The sequence below is a fragment of the Bombus bifarius genome, unplaced genomic scaffold, assembly GCF_011952205.1.
Source record: "Bombus bifarius isolate JDL3187 unplaced genomic scaffold, Bbif_JDL3187 scf7180000007977, whole genome shotgun sequence".
NCBI classification, from domain to species: Eukaryota; Metazoa; Arthropoda; class Insecta; order Hymenoptera; family Apidae; genus Bombus; species Bombus bifarius.
The window spans coordinates 5,500,513-5,526,882 of record NW_022884362.1 but is presented as its reverse complement, the minus strand read 5'-3'; the positions used below and the strand labels follow the sequence as shown (position 1 = coordinate 5,526,882).

The following is a 26,370-nucleotide window of genomic DNA, read 5'->3' as shown; positions in this document are numbered from 1 at the left end:
TAAAATGTATAACTTCGACACGTGTCTTGTAATTTCCATATACATGTTCAATTTCACTTTGAAACTTTCAAATCTTCATTTTTTGAATTTTCGTGCGATGGTTTTATTATTGTCGGGGACATCTTATCGAACGTACGAGAAGATCTACGACAGACCTGTAACACGAACACTCAAATTCCACGATGGTTGTTATGAGCGTTCGTAGAGGAGAGCGTTCCAAGAATACACTGTTTGAACGCATTGTAACCAGTTTCTCGGATCTGCCTGTACGAACGACGTCCCGAAGATCCGAAATTTATTTCCCTTCGTAAACACGCTGACCACTATCACGTTTTCAACGTCCGATCTTTGCATCTACCAATCTCTTTTCGCAGCCATAAATTCTTTGTCAATTCCGCGAATTGTGATCTTCGAAAGAGACGATAAAACACCGATGAATTTTTCGAAAAGTATCCAAGCATCGACCGTTCGATTTTCGTCGATTTTTTCCGATTTTCGCCTGGCAATTTCCCCGTTAGGGCGAAGCATAGCGGGCATCGGGATGCAATAAAGTATGAAACGAGCACAGATAATTAGTCGGAACGCGAACATGGCGTAATCGTGAGGAAGGGAAGCGAAACGGCTTTGATAAAACGCATAAAACTTGTGGTAACCGGTCGTAAGATAAAACTGTACAGTGCAGCAGCATGATAAACAATGCAAAAAGAACAGGCTTTTTGTCGGTCGAGCCGATAAAAAGAGCAAGACGATGTTGGGGAACGCGCCGCCAACAGAATCGCCACGATTCGCTAGCTGCAGATAAACCGCTAACGATACGATTGCAATTTTTGTGTTAAACAGATAATTGAAGAGCTGAAATGGTACGTAAAGTAAACGCCACGAGTAGAGGATTCTTGGTATGGATTGCTGGTTTGAAGTCGAATTATTCTAACACTTCTAACGTTTGCGCGAAGTCTGTGCTCAGCAAGTCGAAATTCCTGGAATTTAGATCCTCTTAGTAGAAAGAAGATCGTTCTTTATTTTTCGAGGAATCTCGTGATCCATATATAAAAAACCCAATTTCACTCCTAGGCTCTGATCTAACTTTACATTTTCTCGTCGTAAGATAATGTCGTTGACAAATAACGTCGTACGTTAGAAAGACAAATATCATCACTAATAAGACAAAATTATAAAGGACGTTGAGGATTGCTAGAGCGTCACGCTGGCCATTTATCGATTCGTACAGACTTCTTCTGTTTGGACACTAAATAGTTGGCCAAAGATCGTATGCAGATTTATTCGATGAAAAATAAACACACACGGTGGATAGCAACAGTCCGACAGCTGACTATTTTCGAGTCACGTTTATCCCTGGTTCGACCACTAATTTCGCGACCGGAATTCTACCGATTCGATCGAGACAACGTAAGTAGATATACCATACGATATATCACGTCTAAAACATAAGAGCACTAAGAACGAAAAATAAATCAGTAGGACCTTGGTGAAATCCTACCATTTACCATAATTCTCATCTAAGAATTCCGCTATTGTTTATGACGCATCATTGTTTACAAATCGTAGAATACAACGTGCGCGTATACAGGATGTGTTCGACGCGGGGGAGACGCGATATGCGACGGTCGAGGTAAGTTAGATTCGCATTTGGCGAAATGCCCGGCTAGTTTATCGCAGCGGTTCGTATGATGTTATATCTTACGTCGTTACGCGTTCTTTCTCGTTTTATTCGACGCATACGCGCGTGCCTGTTGTCGCGAAGGATTACGCGGAGGATCGCGTGGGTGAAACAAAGTCTCTGACGACGGGCAAGAATTCCGTAAAACAAGATTACGTAATCGGCTCGTCGTATTGCAAAATGGCTATCGTAACCGGTCATTGTGAACGAACTGCAATCTCCTTTAACACATTTCTGCAATAATGTCGATGACTCGATCGCAAGAGGAAATTTTGTCGAGATTCGAACTACAAAGTACGGAATATTGTAATAAAATTATCATTATTATTATTATTATTATTATTATTATTATTATTATTATTATTATTATTATTATTATTCACGGTTGTATAACCCTTTAGCATACAAATTCGATCGCAAGCTTCTTGTGGGTGACAATACTCTATTGACATTATATTTGAAGGAGAATTGCAACCAGAAAAAGTTAATCGAATCACAAAATTTATTGGCGTTAATTATTACGCGATTAACATAGTTAAGTTGGCGAAACCTCGTACAGCGAGCTGCTTCATGCAGTAAATTACGAGTTCTTCTGCGTAGCATTGACGTATTTAACTTAAAACGAGATAATATTTCAGAGTATAAAATAGTGTCGTTTAATATTTTATGCGCCATTAGCGAGTCAAATATAATTCAAGAGGCCAGAAATTTAACTGACTTCGCATGTCCAAGAAATCATAATGATACATGAACGACATTGAACGGCCAATTAAGGATCTAAATTTTACGAGCTTGCAATACTCAATGAGAGGATAAAGAAATGTTTAGTCAACGCAGATTCTAAGATCAAACTTTTTGTCCAATTAACGTAAGATAATATTTAAACGAATCGTTTGAAACGGTGAGCCAGAAAGTTTAATACTATGGCCTAAGTCTAATCAATTACTCAACTTGAATCAGCTGAGCTGGTACTCATCATCGATAAATAACGTGGTAGACATACAACGAATAGGAAACACGTCGATAAATAACATAGTGGACTTACAACGAATAGAAAACATACCGATAAATAACGTAATGCATTTACAACGAATGAAGAATATGTAATGTATAACACGAGACACAGTAAGAATACATGAAAAAGTAACATCGATCCAGGATATGCAAATAACACTCTTACATCGAAATGAGAATACATGGAACATCTTTTGCAAACATGGAAATAAATTATTATTGATTTCACGTGTTCGTGAAACGAAAGAATTCATTTTTAAATTTATTAAGTTGTAACATATATTCGTCCTGCTTTTCTCCTTTGCGTATAAAAATAAAAAGAGGATGCATTTACGTTACGACATGATATATCGACTAGAAATATTTCCTTCTCTCGATGAGCACTGTCAGCTCGCAAAATTATACAACGAGCGTTCACTTGCGCATGATTTCAAATCGCGAATACGTCTCGCGAATTACCTTAAAAATATAATCATCTTGGATGAGTGCTAATCGATGTAATAATTTTGTAGCGGTGGGGAACGGCGCAATATCTCGACACGTGTAACGTTGTTCGCCGAATGCGAACAAGATCAGAACACGGATCTATCATACGTGCGCCGCGTGTACACTACTGTACACCCGTCCCCACACTTGGCGTAGTTTATTTGTTGATAGATTTCAATTTCGGTCGGTGTATTTGCTAGTCGAGTCGTTAACGAGATCCTAAAGATATCTGAAATTGTTTGGCGCTGACCTAGAAATAAACAATTCTTGTTCTATGTAGATACGTGGCGTATGTTTGTTATTTATGTATGCGCCTAGGTTCGATACAATGTGAAAGAAAGATGATCTAAAAAGGTAACCGGTACGAGACACTATAATTTTATAGAAGAAAATTATGTGCGTAAGAAGAAGGAATAAGATCGATTAAATCGGAGATAATTATGCAGTTTGGGAAATCTCGACGAACAAAATTGTACTGAATGCACATAACATTATCCGACAATATTTAGAGAATGAAACAGATCTCCACTTAGATTCTAACTCTTCATTTGAATTCATAATAATTTGAATTTGCATACACATCCACGGTACAGATATAACACATATCCCGGAATAGATAACCATTACCCTCATAAAAAGTAACTATATTATTCATGCACACAAGTATCTATTAAATCTGAACCTTCTTCTATCCACCATTACGTTTACAAACTATAATACAAACACGAGAATCTCTTTTTGCAAACTCAGCGACTTATCTCCCATTTATCCAACTTATTTGTAATGCACGTGATTTCTGACAAGCGACTATTAATCGTTTATATTCATTCTCGATAAAAAAACAGGCAGCGTCTATTAACAACAGAAGAAGGAACGAGATGTTCGAACGACGAGCACGCATAATTAATTATTACGTAAACTTGCAACCCGTATATTCTCCACGTGAGTCACTGAGAGAGAGAGAGAGAGAAAGAGAGAGATCCCATGAATTCGAATACATTTGGACGACCGAATGAACAGAAAATCGCGTAAACGATTATTGTTATCGTTCGCTATCGGTAGCACTATCGTGGTATTCACCGAGCGCGTGCGTGGCCGCGTGCACGCGAAAAAATGCGAGACGAGCTGCGATTTGATTAGCAGCAATCGCGATGTAACGCATATAAAACCGGAACGTACTATACTTTCGACTGACCTACTTCTCTTGTTTTTGTACGATACGCCCAGTTAAAGACCTAGGAGCACAGATAGAACGTACGACGATAAGTAAACGATGTCTATGCGAACACGATGAGCTTATCGTAACTCGAAGCGCTTTATTGCACCTCCTAATCAATTTTGCGAGTTGATTGGCTTTTTCTGGTTCAACCGCGGAAGGTATTTTTCTTTTAGTTTGCCCGTTTATCATTGACTTCAAGGTTTCTGACTGAAAGGTTATCTAACCTGTTAAACCATAATAACGTAGCGCATTGAATTAACGATAGAAAAAATCAAAATTGACGCACTGATCTATGTAGAAGCTTATATTGTTAGAAACGTACGATAGAATAGCTAAATTTCTAAACCCAGCCCCAGGACCAGTAAATGTCCTATTCTACTCGATTTAACGTTAGTAATAGTCAAACTCGGAGGGTGAACCGGTTTACCCCTCCAGGGAAGGTAAACCAAATGAAACGACAGGTTACACCAAACAGGTATAATTAAATGAAAGCTGTACAGAAATATATGCGCATTTTAGAAAGAGTCGTTCGATTCTTCAAAAATGTACTTCAACGAGCCTGCAAAATCTCAATGAAACATCACGAATTGATCATTGTGACCACCGTAATAGTTTCAGTATTAAGATAGATATTTAATTAAAGTAGAATAAATATCAGAATCACTGCGGAGAAATTTGAATATCAACGATATCGTTCGATAACCGGTAATATCGTACAATAGTATTGTTTCGTCGGATGAATCCTTGCGTAGCCCGGAATCTATCCCTCGGTCGAGATGGCCACTCGCTACGTCAACACAATTAAGCGGATGGCAATAATCCTAAGGAACTGTCATAAAACGAGGCTTTTCGATTTACCGCTAAAGCCGTCAATTGGCATAAAGCATCTTCGAATCAAGAGGTTCCTTATGGTTATTGCTCCATCAGGTAAAAATTGAGGAAACGTGGGTTTTCCCATGTTTCCCAGGATTCCACCCGCAAGCGACCAGTGGTGGGGCGATCATCATCACCGAACAAGAGTTTTCCTTTGCAACAGCATCGTCACCGAACTTCACTGGTTCATCATCTTTAGAACAGTCAACATCTCTTTATCGACTTTAGATCCTTGGATCATTCACCTACTTCACCTTTATACCTTACGCACCAGCGTAACTATCTTTTCTACAAAGTTGTTGGGAATATATACTACCTGTGAACTGTTAATCAAGCATTATACTCGTTAAACTACCTCTATTATCCTAATCGAAATAGAAGTTCGATCTGTTCGTGGCGTCGATCGTTTTAATCGTAACGGGAATTTACGACTCCCGTTGACGCGCTTCCTCGTGATCGCGTCTGCCCGCGATTGGTCGATTAAACAAGTATCGTTCATCTGAATTTTTCTTGTGAAAGATATTCAATCGTCATGAAGATTATTAAATCTATCCAATCTTCGACAAGCTTAAGAACGAAGAAATTTGAACTCAACGTAAGATGATCAATAGGCAAGCTCGAGAAGCATCTTTCACGAAGATACTTTGATCTCCGTGTACGAATAATCGGTTGATGAACGTCAATTAGCAAAAATCGATTAAAGTTACGATGTATTTACGCGTTCACGTATTCTCATGCGAAGGCATTGCGATAACAGGGCGTTTGACCCCGGTGTATCGCGGCTGGACTATAATCCACTATATGACGTAGTTTGGTATTACAGTGAAACGCTGGTCGTGCAACGAGTATTGTGTGCGGAGCGGATTTACGCGCATACCGTACACGCTCGGCGAGTGCAGCCTGTACCCGGCGTCTAAAAAAAATCTCCACGCTTGATAACGAATAGGGGACACAGTTGAACATGTGACGATGACTGGCATGGGTAATTGGTGATATCCGACCATCGTTTCAGCCGGACTTCACGAAGATCAATGCAATTATGCGCGCAGTGTCGTCGCCTGGATTCCATCCACGAACAAATCACCGAATATCGTTCGATTCGAATCGCGAGATCGTCGAACACTTAAAATCCAGTTCTTGGTTTGTTGCATTAATAACGCGAGATTCCAACAAAATATAGACGACTCGAGATATTAATATAGATAAAAATATTCAAATATTCAAGCTTTTGAATATGTATTTGGCAGGATGATAATCATAGTGGTTTAAGACCGGACTTTTTAAATTCGCATTTAGTCGCGTATTTCAACTTCTGATTAATTATGATTTTATTCTTTAAGATTTCGATAAAATGTGTATTCGTGAATTTTGTGATTTTATATTTTAAGATAAGATACTCGAGATACTCTCGATAAAATTACCAGTCACTAACGTTTTAATAACAAGATAAATAAAAGAGGAATTTAAGTGAATTAGCTTCTATCATAAACGATACTTCCACTCCGAAAATAAACTTGTGTTCTCCATGAGTAGATTAAGAAACGTTGACGCGACACGAACTAAGGAGTATCTTGGAAAGTCAAGAGACAATATTCGACGATTCTCGTGGGATGTGCGCTGACATCGAGAACTGTCAACAAGGGCAGCCGGTTGTCTGACACAATTACTGATTGCCAGTTTAGCCGAGCCGTCAGAGCAGAGGGTCAATCGAACGATTAAGTGCCCCTTTCACGAGGTCTTATCGAATTTTTCCTACATACGTCGATGAAACGACCCTCTTTCCCGTCTCTCTTCCCCCAGAATTCGCGATACTTTCTTTTTCCTGCATCGATAGGCTCGCGGTACCATTCTGCACGCAGCTCGTAACGCTTTTATCAACACGCTCGTCAATAAATCGTCGAACCCTCTTCCAATGATAAACAACTCGCTGGCATGCGACTGCATCTTTGCAAATATACAATATCTGGTAAAAGTTTCGAATTATATCGTTAGTCAATGAACTAACTTTATTTTTCAGTACCAAAACGAAGGATTTGATTAGAGTGGATTAGGTTACGACTAAATTCGAGTTTCGATTAGATTCGGGAAGATTCTTAAAGTTAATTGCTATTTTTTTTTTTTTTTTGCTAAGATTGCCATTTTTATAGATCGATAAAAGAATTCTAAAATAAAGTTTAATCGTCAATTTTGTTATTAATTTAAAATTGCGGATATCAACGAAATCCTCTTTTAGTTTGATGGATCTTTGTCCGAAGATATCTCCTGAAGGTAGCAGGAATTCTAGGATTGCAGATATATAGAGAAATTTTCTTTAATTTGATAGATCTTTGTCGAAAGATTTGACCAAAATATTAATATTTAGATATTAATATTTTAGATATTAATAATTTCCCTTACGTTGATTAATTCGTATATTCAAAGACTTTACGAAAGCAGCGGAATACTAAACAGACGTTTCCTTTTGAATTGTATAATTGTATGCAATGAATCTAAACTTTTGGCGGGTAGTGTAACATAATTGAGGCGGGTTCGACGGTCATGCGACAACGAGGGAAAGACGCATTTTCTTCAAGTTACATACCACTACATCCGTAGATAGCTAGAGTGCAGAGTTTGTCACAATGTGATGATATGTGTATGAGACATTACGAAACGACGTTTGACTCGAGGTTTTTGCTTCGTGTGTCGTTTCGAATCTGAACGCGCAATTGTTTATTCTAAGTAGCGCGACAACGATGAGACATGTCTTGCTCTGATAGAGGCCACTTAATAAATCCAATCAACCGACTGTCCTTTATTCGAACGACACATCATGGTGGAGGTTTCAGTAAATGCGATCACAGAAGTCACTCGTGACCTGCGCAGAAAATAACGCAGCAATATTATCATAATACGAGATAAAGCGATGTAACACGTTGCATCTTAAACCTTGTCTAGATTACTACTCGAGTCAGTCGAGCCAACGTGTATAGCGGATTCCACAGGAGAAAATAATCTAAAGCACAGAATAACTCTGAAGGTTTTTATTCGTATCACGTAAAATCAATACTCTATCTGTGTGTTCTAAAAAATATACAAAAGCGACGTTAGAATATTAGAAGAAAAGATCGAGAACTGAAAGAAAGTTCTCCTTTTCCCAGTATGAAAAGAGAATTGTATATCCAAAAAGAATAGGAAAAATGTTCAATGTTTTCTGACCAAATCAAATGTATCATCCACGAATATTCCGTTGCACCGTGTGTTTTCCATTATCAAATACAATAAAGACACAAGTCGGCAGAAACGTTAGTCTACTGTGAAATTCTTCAAGCCGAGAGTATTTTGGTGAATGTTAAGAGTCCATTTACTCGAAAACAAAACGCCAGGTGAAAAAATTGTATTCTATATTTTCTTCAAAACTTGTTTCTTCTCGTGTAAAATCATCTATCCGTCGATTGTATCATTAGCTACAGGATACTCTATAAAACGGAATGTGATCGTCGAAAAGCGGTATGATCGAGATCACAGACAGCATGGATGGATGATCGACCAAGCTTTGCATAACAATCGACGCGTGAACAACCTCACGTTCAAGGAAAGATATGCCGTTTCGTTTGCTCGTGTGCGTCGTCCTCGCGTGGCTAATTATAAATAAAATAAAGATAAAGCTCGCGGTTCAAAGGGTAGATGCGGAGAAGAAGGAAGGAAGAGATGGAGCGGAAAAGAGATAGCGTGCGACAAAACGCATTGCGTGGGCGGTGTTACGCGTAAATACGCGAGGAGACGCGAATGGCGACGAGACGACGCGATCAAATCGATTAATCGCCAACTAATTAAGAAATCAAACGCGAGAAATAAGAAAATTCTGAAGTTCGATGTTTCTATCTTCGAAGATAATTGGAAACGAAGGTGGCACGCGACGATCGTCACCTTGAAATTTGCATATCGATATTTGCATTCGTTGTATATCGAATATTAAGGTTGTCACACGAATGTAAATTACATTTTCACCGAGCGAACGAGGAAGCAAAAGAATAAAAGAACTCGAAAAGCGTTCGAGACGATGTATACGTCACTGGCCATTATCCTGCGCTATTTTTGTTCGCAGTCGATTAGTAATTAGGCGATAACGTATGCGAAAGATGAGATTGATGCAATTATAGATTATCGAGGTCGCGATTAATATGTCGCGTAACGTCTCGATACGCGCACCGAACTCGATCGAAACTCGGATGCTTCCTTGACTCTGATATCAACCGACGATGAATCGTAGAATTAAATTAACGTGGCCATCTATGAAATCCTTGAAAGCCTAATAACAATTCTACGCTCTATCACTGCGAGCTTAACACCTCAACGTACGATAAGCCAACGTTGTAACCTAAACTCACACAGTTTATCATCAGCAAGATAAATGTGAAAAATAAAAAGAAAAGGATATTCTTGGTTAATTGCTAATTTCTTGCACCAGCACTTATCAACATAAATATACATGACCAACGTGTAAATGGAAATTGTCGCGCTGTCAGAAACCAGTTATGTTTATCGATCCCCACGAAATTGCGTTTCAACGAAATCCACCATCGAATGCATCGCTCGAGTGGCGTATTATCTTTCGAACGACGTGAAACGATGTCGACAATCGGCACAGAAAGTCACCCCATCGCGAAACCACAATCGAAAATACAACGCACCACCTGCGTATCGCGTGGCGTCTGATGATATCATTGTTTTGCAATGTTGCATCATGTGACTGCCTCGCATAATTCAATGCAAACAACATAATGCTAGGACGAAAAAAAAAAAAGATATCTCTTCGAGAGCTTCGGTGAACGATAGATAAATCATAGACTTGAAAGGCAAGCGGAAGAAGAGGTCGAGGATCCTGATGTTGAGCGTTATTCAGATTAAACCAGTTCCTTGGCTAATTTTTGTATCGATTTGTTTAATTTATTCTATTTATTGGTCAACACGGATGATCTCGAAATAAACGAGATTTAATACGAAGCAATTAATAAAACGTTACGAAATATTGGAAGAAAATTTTCATTTCGATCGAGAGGGAACACGAGAAATGACACGAAACCAGAAATAATATCAGATTAGCAACTGTTGTTCCTTTCAATCTTAATTAACACATCATCTGCAACCTTATTTTTATTGACGTCGTCTACATGCTGATTTAGGTTCATGCACCTTCTTTCAGGTTTTTACGTTTTCACAATTCCAAAAAATTCTTCGAAACTCTTCCAACTTTCTAGAATATCATCGAATAATTTATTAAATTGGTATATGTCGTTTTAATCTTTCTCAGTAAGACGAAATTTATACAAAACACGAAAGATGATGAAAAATTACTTGAAATTACTGGTTGAAAACGACTTAGTATCCAGATGAAGCGTTAAATAGAGGTTCGCGGTAGTGTACTTCGACGATGCTTAAATTTAAATAATTTGACTAATTTCAGCCAGGCTTTGGCGTTGTTTTTCTCTCTTGTCATAAAAAAGCGGATCCTCCTCAAGAGAGAATATCATGTCCTTCGCACGACTCGCGAAACCGGCTATTAAAAGTTCCACATTCGTTTTCTCGAACGGTAGTGGCCCTCTTCCTCGTACCCACGCGTGTGTATACAGCAGTATATACACAGAAGAACGTGAACGGGCCGTGGCCGATTGCGTGATCTCGACAAATAGAATAACTCGATCTGGGACGCAGAGAGTCCTGCTGTCATGCCGGTTTGGCGCCACTCGTTACAAACAGAAGCACGCGCCACGAGCAGAACAAGGCGTCCAAGAAAAAGGCAGGGAAACGGGTGGGGACTCGACAAGAGGCTCTTTATCGAATTTCGACGCGGAACACGAAAAACGCGACGGGATTTCAAAATTTCTCTTGTCTGGGCAATCGGCGTTCACACCTTCGATCGCCGCATTTCGTGTTTTCACGGGTGTCGATTGGACGAGAACGAGAGAGTGTAGAATTCATTTACTTGAATCCATCGGACATAAACAATTCGTTTAACCGAAATTCGACGAGTTTTCTCTATGTCTTTTGTTCGAACTGTATTTCTCTTCCTCGTGCTTCTGTCATACATGGGAAAAGATTTTACATTTAGACAAGCGAATTCGATGAACGCCTTACCTTTATAACAAATATCTCGCCATACTCGTGGTAATGATTCAGAATCAAACACAAAGTTTAATCTTAGCTTTGAGTTTAATTCCAGTTACAAGCGTTACAGATCACTGAGATAGCAAGTTTATGGATACAATATTTCAATACTTTTCCTCAAACATCGTAACGAAGCCGTAAATAACGTTGACGTGTATATTCAAAAAACAAAGTCACGAGACAAGAGGTTAATTGGTTACTAACTAAAATTTCGTTCAAACAAATGAAGTTTCGATAAATAAATAGCATTTCGCTCTATGTACTTGTTTGTTTCGTACATCTGTATACACCCGTTTGACGTCAGAAAGAGTTTTGATTCTTTACTATTACACTTGCTCGCAAGTATTTTGAAATATAATTCATTCGATCAAGACGAGATGGTTCGGTGTCCTCGTCAATGCCATTAACACACTTTTCTTATCTCAATTTCTGGTAAACAAGAGAAAGCAGAAAGCAGTTGGAGTGAGAGATCGCTTATTTTTGTAATAGCTGCAGACACGTGTCTCCCGAGGCAAGGAAGAAGATCGAAAGCAGATTTAGCTCGAGCATCGAACCAACAGCTTTCGGAATAACAAAATACCGAAGCTATTAACAGAGCTATGCGGCAGCATTGGCAATGTATTTGGAATTTGACGAATTATATTGATATCACGCGTTCCTTTTGTAAATAAATCAAGTTACGAGTGCTCGAGTAAATAAATTATCGAACGACGAATGTTGCAAAACGTATTCCTAACCGTACGATGACCAAAATTAACGTGAGAGCCAGTTGCATTGGAAAATGTTTCTCCGAGTATAATGTAGTCGCGTGTGACGAGATTGTACGATAACGAAATCATTTTCGACAGATACGTCAGCTAGAAAAGAAATTCGCTTCGCGAATTTTCAAGAACCACGGAACCTGAAGTCACGCGTATAATTTTAACGTTTTTGTTTAGAGTTTGATAATAACAAACGTGTCGTGAAAATCCCTATTTATGGTACATCTGCGAAAGAATGCGCGGTTAACTCGTTTCGATTCTAATACTTACGACCTATGCAACGGAAGAGGAATTACTTAACCTCTTCAGGGTCGAATTTATTAAGATCAGAAGATAAATGTTTTTCTTATTTCTCTGAGAAATATCGCGTATTCTACATGAATATCGCCATAAAGCATCGAGGTTAATTATTCGTGAAACGACTCGGTATACATTATTTACGATAATTTTCATTGTTTTTCGTCAAATCATGCTTAAACCAGGCATTAACATATCCATTGTTTTGCACATCAGATATTCGTTCTAATTATTCTTTCATATCATATGATTCTGCTACAGACTACACGTAACTAGCATGAATTTGATATGTCTAGTAATTATAACAAACTTCTATATATTTCCGTCTGTTACAAACCTCTTGTTAACTTTGTGTAAATTCTAGTGAATTATTCGTGAAATTCTACTTAGACGAAGGAAAACATCACTCATAAACAAGCGATACGGCGCACAACACGTTAATAAATTATTCAGCCATACTTGTAGCCAAGAAATGCGACTTAGTTACAATTTTCTAAACCACCCACTTCCTCGTCGGATTTTCTCACTCATCCTATCATACTTTATTCTTATGCTATCCTTAACCCAGTTACTAAATACTGAGAATCTACGCTAGAAATTCTTCCTATTCTACAACTATTATTTCTGCCAACCACCCCTGCTGCTGTTAACCGTCTGCTTATTACATCTTTTAATCTCTGCTATTTCCTTCTACCACTTCTTTCTCCATATTTTTCCTTACTTACTCTTTCTATTTTCCTTAACTATTTCTCCACCTGTTCCTATATCTTGTCCTTCGGAATTTTTTTCACGCTCGCTTTTATTCTTTCTGCTCCTGTGCAGTCCTCCATCGGATGTTTCAACCTGCCGCTATTCCTCTCGCGGATTCTTTCCTTTTCCAGCGTCCAATATCTATTCCCCTCTTCTACGTTCCCACATCTCGCACTAGCTATAATACTTTGCTTGCCCCCGCTCCTTTCTTCTTTAAATAGCGCGACATTCTGACGTCTTGTATGTACAGAGCATGGTATAAACAGAGTATTTGAACGATATTTAAATCGACGTGTTTACCAGTTTCGTTCAAGAGGTTAATAGAACAGGTAAATTATTCGATATATCAACGATGGAATATTATTCGACGCCTATATTGCACGTGTAATAAGCACTAACCTGCCGCGATAACCTGATAGTTTCAATCTGGATCCAACTACTAGTAGTAATTATCATGCGTGTGCTACACGTTATACATACATACACAGCGAGAATACGCAGAGATAGAACGATCGACTTTATTAGCGTCTCGTTGCACTAACTTCCAGTGCGCTCGTCACAGCGTATCGTTGCGAGCAATCTGCACGTAAAGCGATCGAATATCGTTCCAGATGTGCAACACCGTATCATAATCGTAGTCGAAAAATTTCCTCCGCCACAGTTTATAGAACGACACCCTTCAACGACGCTCGTTCATACGCTCACACGTAGGAATTCGCATATGTATATGTTAGAAATTTCAGAAAGTTACAATAAAATGCATTCGATAAGATTCCATTTAATCGGATGCTAATTGTAAATACGACTTTGTCCCAATAAACAGAATTCAAATAAATGGGCTTCTATTATTATTCTTTTCATCCGCGGATCATAGTATATTTATTCATCTATCGATCATTGAAGAAAGATCGTTCGAATACGATCTACAGAAAGTGTTGGCAGAACCTGATCACCGAATTGAAAAAATCTATTGACTATGCCCACATTTGGAGACATCTTCAAACACGATTTTCGTGAGAACGAGGCCTTCAACGAACAAATTTTACTCCACACTCGTAGACTTGTAGTATTGTGTTATTGATAAACAATAAAATCTAACATTGCATATACTCGTCTTGTTTTCTCACATTTTCACCCTTGGTCGCCCAGGAACTCGGCCGATTGTTCCTTGAACGAGCAAAGACGCGAGACACAATAATGAAACGACGCAGAAGTGGTTCATTGAACACAAGTGTCCCGCATAGCTTGTGTTACATTTATCGACTGTTCAATTAATGTTGTGTTCACGGAACAGACCCGCATAGTGTTTACCATTTTGCCTCTAGTCCGAGGTCAGTTTTCCTCGAGGTGCACCTAATAATCGTCTATATTTATCGCCGGCTAAAAGACACGTGGGCAACCTGAGAAAACCGCAAACAAGCGAACACCGTCTGCATACGAGCAAACATTCGTTTTGCGTAAGCACGAAACGGCTAACCGTGAACAGGTACTAAGAGAAACGATCTATATACCAGGCCATCGCGTCATTCAATAATAATCGGCAGAGGTATCTGATCGACCGTAGGTAGCGATATTAAGACACTAAACTGCTACAAGTAACCAACAAACATCTATTTATAGCCGCTTAATTCGATCACATCAATGAGACGCTTGTCATACATGATTCACGATCATTCTATAATTATATAACGATATATCGACCGTACAGACGATAGAGCATATTACAATGCCCTTTATGAACAACCTACGATTTTCTTTTTTTACTTTTCAGACAACGATTGACGATCGCTCGAACAGATATCGCTTGGCGCTTCGGTAAACCACGTGTGACCAATTTACTATGATTTTCCAGAAAAAGACGCTGTATCTGATGAGTGATAAAAATCGCTACTTTTTTATAATTCCATTCTTCGATCGTCAACATCCTTTCGGGCCATCGATTTTTAACGAAACTACTAAATATTTCTCCTCGTCAAGGATCAAATCGAAGTGGTCTTGACCAAAGACCGATTGATCGTGAAAATTTGCGATCATCGTTACGCAAATGATTATCTTACGTATTTATTAATAGCAATCGCCATTTGGCAACCACTGTTACATATCAAGACCAACCATGTACGGGTCGTTCGTGTGTGTGTGTCGTACACGATTAATAGGTGAGCACCGCGTGGGGTTGTTTATGCCGATCTTTAGTCGCGTTTGTGCGTACACGCGTTCTTCTTCGATTTGCACACAATGCGCAAAATCAAGGCGTCGCGACCAACCGCCACCGCTCCGATTTGAGCAGAGCCACAGGATTCAGGCCAAAGAATTGTTGGAAATAAGGAATAATTATAAAAGAAGAATGTTTCATTTCGCGTGGTAATTATTCAGAGGAATTAATTAGGAATTTCGAGGATCAAGCTTAAGGACTGTAGACGATTAGGAAAACAAGGAGTGGTACAGTGAAGTTACATAAACTTTCTAAGGAGCATGTTTATAATTTGAAGAGATACTTGCTAACTCTGCGAGAATTTCGAAGAGTACTTAAGCGTACTTAATAGAATATAAATGGAGCATGCTTCGCGCGTATCTTTATTAAGAATCGGTTGCTAAGAAATATCTCTTGAGTAAGTGATATCGACACCCTTGCCTTTATTTCTTCTTTTACCGAATATTTAAGTCTCATCCGTTCGCTGGTATGACACTGCGTCGAATCCGAGATAATGAAAATTATACGTAATTTCTACCAATTCCTATACTCTTTCTTTGTACCTGTTCTATCTAATTCTTAGCGAAGAATTCAAGCTAAAGTCGAAGTTGAAACTCTAAAGTTCGTCGCAAACATATTCCTCTCGTGTCCAAACCATAACCCGTTTCGCGATTTAATATTATTATAACCCGTTTTGTGATTTAATATTATTACACGCTTAAGGCCAGGATTGAATCATCGACGAAACCTATCAAAATCGATCTCTCTATCTGGAAGATACGAAACTTCCTGAATCCCTGCAACAGTCGGTTACAAAGCCGACGAAAAAGAAAAAAGAAATGTACGTAACAACTTCTTTCGATCGTTCAGTTCAGACATTTACTTTCACCGAAAATTGGTCGTTCCTCTCTCAGACTTTGACGCAGAGTAGAAGCTCCTCGATCGAACCACGACCTCGATGCTTCGCTGCAGCAGGCGCCGACAGTCGCTTGAATATGCATGCAAATTCCATCCTGTATATAACGACTATCTGGCAACCGGTCGGCCAATCGGTACGAGTGACACAGATATTTTCTTAACCTCTAAAGGCACCTACGGCCGGTTCTGAGCGTAGCCAGTCGCGCGCAACACCGCTCGCGTACATATGCAAACACGGCTGTTCTCCGCGACGGATCTCTCGCTAGCGTGAAACGATTATGCAAGAACGCGCGCGCGATTTAACTTTCAAGGGACACGCATAGTATCTTTGTATCGCTGCATACGCTTTGGCCAATAAGTAATAAAAAATATTAGATGACAAGAAATTGTATAAGTTAGATCAGCGTTAGAATCGATGTGCTTCGATGGTTGAAATAAGTAGCTTGAGATATTTCGATGGCTGTGAGAACTTAAATATACAATACATATATGTGGTTCAAGGCTTTCTTCCTAATGCGAGCATTCTAATTTTTAGATCGAATATGGAACAGAAGATTTATTTTTCGTATCTACGATCTTAACTTACCGCTAAATATGAAAATATAGAGAGGCAGGTTTTAAGCGGTTCCAAAGTGATTCGATTTTCATCGATGTTCAATTAGTTTTTATAGGTTTGCTCGAATTACTAGCAAGTGGAAAAAAGTGGCTAAAGTTGAAAGGGTTGTATACCATGTATAACCCTAAATACGATTGCAACACTGGGTATCGCCACTGAATGCTTGAATTTACGTCCTAACTATATCTGTTCCACTAACCACTGCGTATTATGACTTCGTAGTTACGACCGTTTCACGCGTCGAGGCTGATTCCCGTCTAGCGATTCGGAGCGGGGTCATCGAGCTATTTCGCACGTTTTTCACGCGTGGGCTCGAATTGCGGATAATCCGTGGGATGGGAGATTCGTCCAACGTTGGATCCAAAAAAGAACGAAGAAAACATCGAATTGACAAATTCTGGATGGTCGTTGAAGCCTACGGCGTAGCCTGCTGGGGCGAGCAACCGTCGCGTCCGTTGGCACGAAAACTAGGGCTTCTTCTAAATTCGATATAATTAGCGACAATGTTTGCTGATTTCTGTCTGGTTTACTTTACTAAGTGCCAGTTTATCATGACGGCTATCGTTGTTCACGACAAATCGTCCGTCTCGAAAATGAGCGTAAACACCAAGAAAAATTCTTTCCTGGCGCCTACGTTATGTTTATCGCAAAATTTCGAAATATTTTCGCACAACCGCAAGAATTGAAAATAATTAATCGCAAATACTAAAGATTTTCCATAACTTGGTAGGTGAATGCTTAACCTATTAACGGTAGAACTGGAACACATCGAAACGCCTGGTATTAGAATTGTAATTACTTTTCCGTTTCCAATTACTTTGCAATTACCAGGTGGTAAGTAGTTTTTGCCAGTACTGATGTTTACTTCCATCGAGATAGAAATACGATTGCATATACTTATTTATTTTTATCATATCGATTTGCCAATTAATTATATATAGCACACCTAGATACATAATATTAAAGTACTAACGTTAATCGGATCTAATCGGAAGACAATGTAATAATAGGTGACGAGCTAATTTGCCTTCCTTGACGAACGGATTAAATTTGAAGTGTTGTCTGAGAATTATAAATTGATTAATGGGGAAACACGCTTTCCTTCCGTGATTCCTTCGCTATTTACATCGTACCGTGTGCGAAGGCGCCCTGTTTCGAAACACCGTTGCAAAACCGAAATTTTGGAATAAATTTCATCATTTCTTCAAAATTTCCTCGAGCTCAACGACCGATTCTCGGCTGCCAAAACGCATTAACCCGAATACCGGGAAACTTGTTACGCGAAAATCGCGTGAAAATCGCGTGAAGTTCGCAATCAAGCGATCGTTACGCGAAACAGCTGGCGAACGTGCATCTTGTTTTTCTTTCTATTTTTCCTTCCTGTAATTTCGAAGAAAACGCAGCGCAGAAGAAACGCGGGAACAGCGATAAAAAGCAGCGGAGAGTTCGATGACCGAGTTAAGTAGATAATGAGTAAAGTCGTCGTGGAATTGGAGGGAATTATTCCGCGAGCTGAATTGCATAACGCGGTGAGGACGATTACGCGTGGTGTTGCGCAGGTCTAGGTAAACGTACGCAACCGCGAGGACGTTAATCGTTTGGGAAGATTACGATCGATGTGGTAAACTGTTCTTACAAGTTTTCAGCTTAATACGAATCAATCGATTACAACGATCTTCATAAATTTCGACCTTAACCTGTAATCAGTTACAGCGCTATACGTCAACTTTCACGATCGGTTGAAATCTTCAGATTAAAAATTTTAATCTGAACTTGCGAGTTATAATCGAAGATTCTTGACACTTTTATTTCTCTTCAATTTCTCGTAAAAATATGAAATTGCATAGAGATCCACGGTCCAGAACTATTTCGCACGTTACCTGAGAGCGATATAATATTACAATAATGTCTATAACGTTCGAGATATTCCAGAATCCCATAGTAACAGTATGAACAAAATATCGCTTGAATAACTTGATGGTGCAGTTGGAAAAATGAAAACTGAATATACTTTTACTATAGATACATATGATATATATACAGGGTGGTTGGTAACTGGTGGTACAAGCGGAAAGGGGGTGATTCTACGCGAAAAAAGAAGTCGAAAATATAGAATAAAAATTTTCTTTTTAATTCTTTTTTTTTTTAATTTTTCCATCGAGACGATCTACAGTGAGATCCGTTATAACGAGACGTGATAAAGCGCACGCGTACCGAGCGAAAATTCAAAGTCGATTTTCTCGAAGACAAAGCCTCGAACGAAAAATTTGTATTCTATATTTTCGACTTCTTTTTTCGCGTAGAATCACCCCCTTTCCGCTTGTACCACCAGTTACCAACCGCCCTGTATATATGTGTATATATGTGTATGCATGCGGATGAAAATATTCCTATGAAATGTAAAGTTCGAACAATTCACGGAACAGCGGAAGAATTTGTCACGTTCGCGTCACAGTCCAATTTCTCCGAGCTCTCGAAACATGTATAATTGGAAACGTTCGTAGAACTCGTTTCCGGAGGAAGAACGGTGGTCTCGTTGTTCTACGAAACTAATTCGGTTTCCGTCAAACGGTGTTTTCCAAGTAATCGAACACCAACGATGCTTGGAAACGACGACACGGAAAACAAACAAGAGATAATGTATGTACGTACGTTTCTCGATCGAGAACGTTATTTCATTTTAATAGAACGTTCGATCGAATTCGTTTCGATTAACCGAAGAACATATACATAACAGGTAAGTATGGAAATCACCGAGAACATCACGATACATATTCATATAAAAGAAAAAAGAGATAACTGTCATAGCAGAATCATTTACACTTTTTGTATGGCATCTCATTAATGGTATTAACGTGATAATAGTCACGTAGCTATTTCATCGAAATACTCGTTCTTTGCTTAAACTGCTCTCTGCTTCCATCGATGTAATTCGATCTCGAACGAAACAACACAACGTCCTGACACGAAATATCGGTGATGTAACAGATATAGTATAGAAGATAGGAACAACGCTTAAATCAAATGATAAACCGTGTCTTTTCTCGCTTAGCTTAGCTCGCCGATCGAAGGAGAGCACGTTGTTTCACAATCAATTATCTTAATGATTCGTTTCCGCGTGGTTCCACCTATGTTCTGTCGATTCGGCGTGCACAACGCCAGGCTAGTTTCCTCGGTAATCGGTCAATTTTAAAACACTTCTAGAAACTGTAGCCTCTGCGAGAGAACTATCCGAACGAATGGCAAGCTGTATCTACTTGTCGGAGTCAGGTTGGCATTTTGGGGCGTTCGATGAACCTTTACTTACTTGACCGTCGCGAATGTAGCCAATCTCTATCAGTACGAATGTGGACACTGCCAGACGCTACGAGTAATGGTAATAGGATGGTCGAGATGGTGGCGACAACGAATCCACGGTCCACAGGAGGACTCGTATCAACGTGCTACTCGATTCGGGTAACTTCCCGATCACTCAATCGGCAATTCGTCCAACGACTCACTAAGCAACTAACTAACTCTAACTCTCACTATAACTAACTCAATCCGAAAGAGGCTGCCCTTATATACTCCTGCCCCCGCTTCTCGGGTTAATCTTTGTTTTAAGGAGAGCCGTATAATCATTTCATACCTCTGTCAGGTGCATGTCCCTCCCGTGATCGTAGCTACGTCCGGTGACCTGCCATGTCACTTCGAGCCCAAACCGATCGTCATAAAGTCAGATTGGAACATTAAGACTATTTCTTATTTTTATTACTTAAGGGCGGCTATAGTAAAAGTCTGGACTAGTGTATTGGGGTTTTTCCTAACATTCCTTCTCCGACATACTAAGCAATCAAACCGACGAAAGACAGCTTGATCGTTGTAATAAAATATTAGGCCACTGATCTACTAACCAATCGTGGAACGATACGATCGCACGTAGATAAATCAGGTTACGAATGGTTCAAGCAAAATTTCACTCTTGAATTTCTCTCCGCTGAACTTTTACTTTTCTTAAAAAAAAAAAAAAAAATTGTCTTCCCTAGCATTTGACTGAACGAAGGATTATATAATACGCAGGAGACGTTGATAAATTTCTCGGAATATTTTTAGATTAGTGGGAAGCGTATAACAGTAAAAAAATTATGCTTGAATATAAACAGCTATCAAATAGATATAAAAGAATATGTGTGTATAGAATGTGTGCGTATAGAAGGTCAATTCTACTTAAACGTACTATATTTGCAACTGTTCGCTATAAATATCGTCAACAATAAAGTACGTATTAATAAATGGGACGTATCGACCAAGGATTAATGTATTAATGAAAAAACACCTGCGCACTTTACCAAAGTTGATGGACGATTGAAAAGACAAAGCAGGTGCGATTACAAGTCCAAATAAGTAGCCTCGATAAGAAATGGCTTTCGGTTTCTTTCCTGCTTTTGAGTTCATAAACCCGTCGTAAACAAATTAATGAGTCCATGTCAGTAAATCGAAATTATAAGATCGATCTTATCGATTGCATGATGACTAGAATTACTGTGCGTTCGAGGATGCTTAAGAACGGGGTTCGGTGTTCTGTGTAATAGCCGATTAAATGACTCGAGAAGCGGTGCATCGAGATAGGCTACGTTCCATGCTCTAACTCGCGAATGATGAAACGGGTATTAAGTTCGTACACAGGAAGACGAGGCAGGAGCGATTGGCTCTCGTGCAAGTTTGCATTAGACTAATTGCTCCTAATACCATCCTTTCGCTCTAATACTGTCGGAACAAAACTCGGTAAAACCGAACAAAACGACGCTATATGGAGATTCAATGGACCTATTTAAATCCTGTGATTGCTACGTCTCAAATGTAAGCAACCTTCACTCCATAATGGATGATTATTAGGGTGAAAAAATGTTAGAACGGAACCTGTACGTCTACGATTTTCCAAGAACTATTCTTCGATTAAGGTTAATTACAAATGTTACAATAAGATATATTCATGGATTAAAAACCTAAATATCGAATAACTAAAAACTCAAATATAACGTGCACTATCTTAAGAAAAAGAAAGCTATAAACTGTACTACTATCTAACGCAATAATTCCTAATCTCTTACGCGGTAGTATAAATACCAGTGTATCACTTTGGTACAAAAAATACAATCCCGTTTCTAATAGCGCGCCGAAAATAATCTACGAAACAAATTCAGGGGCATGCGCGCGCAGGTCAAGAGGCGCGAGAATCGCTTTCAAAGATGTTTACCAGCATTAACGACGATCGTAAGCCGCATACTTCTGCCTCGAGACGTTCTTAATGGTTTCACGTGTATCTTTTTCACGGAGATTACATAAGTCTCTTTGCGTGAGCTTAATTCATTCACGAACAGCTTACTCGTGATTCCAGTCACGTAGCACTTTAATTCTGCCTCGAATATTTAAGCCACCATAAAATCTTGTATCTAACAATTAACACGGACTCCCCTCGAACGTGATATCGCTAGATTTATACGCGATATTATACGATATTAAAGGAAACAGGCGAATTTTAATACGAGATGAATATCCAAGTTCGATGGGTTAGCACGATATGAAATTACTGAAATACGTTCGAGCAATTACAGAGATATTCGTCATATTAAAAACGAAAATATCTCAGATTTCACTTACCCTGAAGATATCGCGATTAACGTGAGATAGGCGAATGGGAATTCGTTGGTAGCACTCACCTTTTCATCGAGGTTGTTCAGATCCGGCAACTGAAACAAAAACAATCGAGTCGAGTTAGTCCTACAATCGACACCATTTTGCAATGGCTATTACGAAAGAGGGTTAACGTTCTATCGTTTGAAATTCTTATACAATAATAATATTAAGGGTCGTAGAGTAGACGAGAGGGAGAGAAGCGTTACCTTAGTAGGTGATACGAATGTTGTGGGTTCACACGTTGATTAACAAACATTAACGAATTATGTATGTACATACTAATTAATTTTAATCGCGATGCGAGCACAACAACAAGCTGACACACATATGACCGTGAACTGGAGAACGAATTGAAATTCACACGAGCACGCGTCATCCTGCCATCTGTCGACGAATTCGATACTAACGTTTCCGTGAAAAACGAGACGAAAGGCTACGTTACCTACGTAAGTGCCTACTTTATCTACACACGAGTTTGGTCGGTCGGCAGATGCCGCCCACGGTACATGATTTTTTTTTTTTTTTAGTCGCTTGCAAATTGAAGGAAATTGAAGCCAATTTGCAGCAATCAGCTGTCATGCTTGAATATATTCCGCAAGAGACTGTAGATAACGTGCAAGGATTAATTTAACGCTTGATACGTCAACCCATCTAATTAACCTTCATTATCCTCGTACGTGTCCCGAACCGAACGAAATAACGTGAAAGCGAAGAAGAAGGAGAAATTTCCTTCCGTGAGACATTTAAATAAATTGTTTTACAGCGATGACTAGCTCAAAGAAACTTCATGCAAATTTCAACAGTATTGGAACGAATAAAACATTCTCTCTACATTTGAAATTCATGAATTCCTTCGTCATGCGGTAACGGTTATAGTCTCACGACTTGTTTTCTAATTCGAAAATAAATTATCGTAATATCGCTGAAAAGCAAGACAGCCGCGATGACTCGACTTAATTATGAGATCGTCGCTGAGTCCCGTCGGGACACTGTTTAAATGTCAAGATACACGCGCTAAGAGACCGATCACGGCTATCATATTCTTTCGCGCGTTCAAATTTCTGGTTCACCTCGATCCAGATTATCCGTAGCCGACCAAACCAGTGATTCACTTCGATATGGAAATAACTGACACTAAATAATATATTTAATAACCTTGCCCGCTCTTGAAACACGATAACTCTCTTCGAACTAGGGAAAGACGTTACGTAAATGAAACGAGAACGTCTTTGAATTATACTTGTACTCCGACTTTGTCTTTCGACTTACATCTCGAATATTCGAGAATTTTTAACTCTATCGTAATTATTTGATCGTAATAACGTTGATTACTTGATAACCAAAAAGAAAGACGACAAAAGAAAAGTCGTATTAGAACGCGAGAAATGAGAATCGATGGGTTGAGACTTGAAAGATATTTCGGAGGTCTCTGAAGGTCATTTCACGGTCAAGTATATATTTCCACGATGATATTTTAACTGAAACCGAGAAAGAATATCAAGCGCATATTTCGCCTTGAAGATGGCTTTAGCTATTCGAGTCTTATAAATGGTAGGAAGGAATGCATATCAGTGAAATCTGTTCAAACATTTACACTACAATCGATGCGTTATTTACCCGTCTTTGTCTGATACTACTTTCAACGTGTACCGAGAAAATAACACGACGTTTACAGCTGTGTATCGAGCGATACTCTACATAGTACATCATCAAACAATGGCACCTAGTTCTACGAAATCGAAGTTGGCCATTGTCAATGATCTTTACGTGGCTTTCATAATTCTACCGAAACGTTTCTTTTTTTTAACTTAATTGCTGTACAGTCAGCGTTGAAGAAACATTGATTTGTTATCATTATCACCGATTGTTTCCATAAAATAGAGATAACGTGGCCGCCTTCCGGAAATTGCTGGCTAAAAGTACGGTCACCGAAATCTGGCCTGATCTCGCGCGTATTCACGAACGAATAAAAGAGAAGCAGCGAGAACCGCGATGTATATTTATGCGATCACGTTAACTGGGAAATTAAATTCTCGCGAATTTCATCGAGGTTTACGAGGTGGTGCGAGAATTTCACGGTCAGACGTCAAAGAGCAAGCAGGGTTTGGACAAAATTTATACCACCTCTTTCCTTTTCACTTCGGTGACTTTGTCCTCGTTCCAAGTGACGTTTATTGGCTTTTTGCGGGAATATCCCTGGAAATGATTAAAATACCCATGTATCGATAGAATGCGATCCATTAAAAACAAAGCCACTTCTTTCGACTTACGAACCCAGCGGGGGTAATGCGTAAAGTCCTAACGGTGATTTATCAACGTGTGCATTTATCGTGTCCTACGTCTATAGCCTCTTTGATCTTTTAAACGATTTCAAGAGAAATTTCCAACAAAAGGGAACAGCAAGTGGGAAAAGAAGCGAATATTGGAGGCATCGCGTCGATACAAACGGACGCTCTTTACCCTGACAACGCGGCTGTTATCACCGGCAACGTATTAAAACCATTATCCAAGTTATTTCGCTTGAAAAGAAAATCTAAACGTGGAATTTGCACCCTGCAAATTGGCTCCGGCTACGCTACAATTGCAAAGCAATCGAAATCGATCGGTGATGGGATTAAAGAACGATGGAAGCATTGCCTGTTTTCATTCCGAAAACTATGCGTGTTATATATATATATGTCGGGTTTACATTAGAATTAGGGTTAGGGGCGTGAAACGAATCTTCGTTTGGGTTACACGTTGTCGTTATGCAATGGAGAAGACATTGACTAGTGCAAATACGATTATTATAGAACCGGACAAGTAACCGCGGTAGTTAGGTGCTCGAGAAACTAATGACAATGATCCTAGGTTCAATAACGAATCCGCGGTCGACGGGATGATAGATGAACGTACTCTAAGTCGGATGCGTGATATTCACTGGTCGTAAAGGGTTACTCCTTTCATCAATGAGATCGCGAGAAAGAATGTCTTTCCCGTCCCGATCATGCCACAGAGGAAAACTATAATGGGGTGTGTCTAAGGACACGAGATCATCGGATTCGTCGAGAAAAGCCTTCGTTCAGAAAGTAAGGGAAATTGACGTTGCTGCTAATTGGTCAATCTCCATATCGGTGGTTAGAAAAAGATGCTAGCCGTCCTCGAGGGAAAGTTGCTAGTGGGAGACGCCGCTCGTTGAAAAATATGTCTCCCCTATCTTCCCGTAGTTGGGACAAAGACTGTTTGTCTGTTTGAAGGACTTTAGTTAACTAAACCTTAAGATTTATAACGGGCCCTCGAGCTAGCCGAACATGTACTGCGGAGACGCATCGACATCTGGCAATCATCTTACTCGAAGAATAGGGTCTGCGTGTGGCGAGCCACAGGACAGAAACCGTTGGAATGTTTACTGTCGCGTGTCGCCACGAATATTTCTTTTAAGGAGAGCTATAGAATTACTCCATACCTTTGTTAGACAAAGCGTTCATCCCGTGACCGCGGCTACGTTCGGCGACTGACTGTCGCCTCGAGCCCAAGCTCATTATCACGACTCTCGAACAATTACAATCGGGTTGAATAACTACAATTGTTCAATTACAGCTATAGTAGACTCTAGGTTACAATGTTGCGGGATTATCCAAAATTCCAAAGGCTCCGGTGTTCTTTCATCTCCGACATATATATATATATAAATGAAATACGAAATGCGTGCTCGTCGACGTAGAAATAGAATGTACAAATGCAAAGAGAGTAACGATGATTAAT

The 26,370-nt window shown here is 39.4% G+C and overlaps 1 protein-coding gene across 2 annotated transcripts in view; it reads right to left on the bottom strand.

Moving 5' to 3' along the window:
- The window catches only part of LOC117204266 (sestrin-1), a 152,956-nt gene that overhangs the window by 81,492 nt on the left and 45,094 nt on the right, over positions 1 to 26,370 (bottom strand). For both annotated transcript variants that reach the window (XM_033441518.1, XM_033441519.1), the window contains exon 6: positions 22,650 to 22,679. In XM_033441518.1, the coding sequence (XP_033297409.1) occupies positions 22,650 to 22,679 (30 nt within the window). The remainder of the gene's footprint in view (positions 1 to 22,649; positions 22,680 to 26,370) is intronic.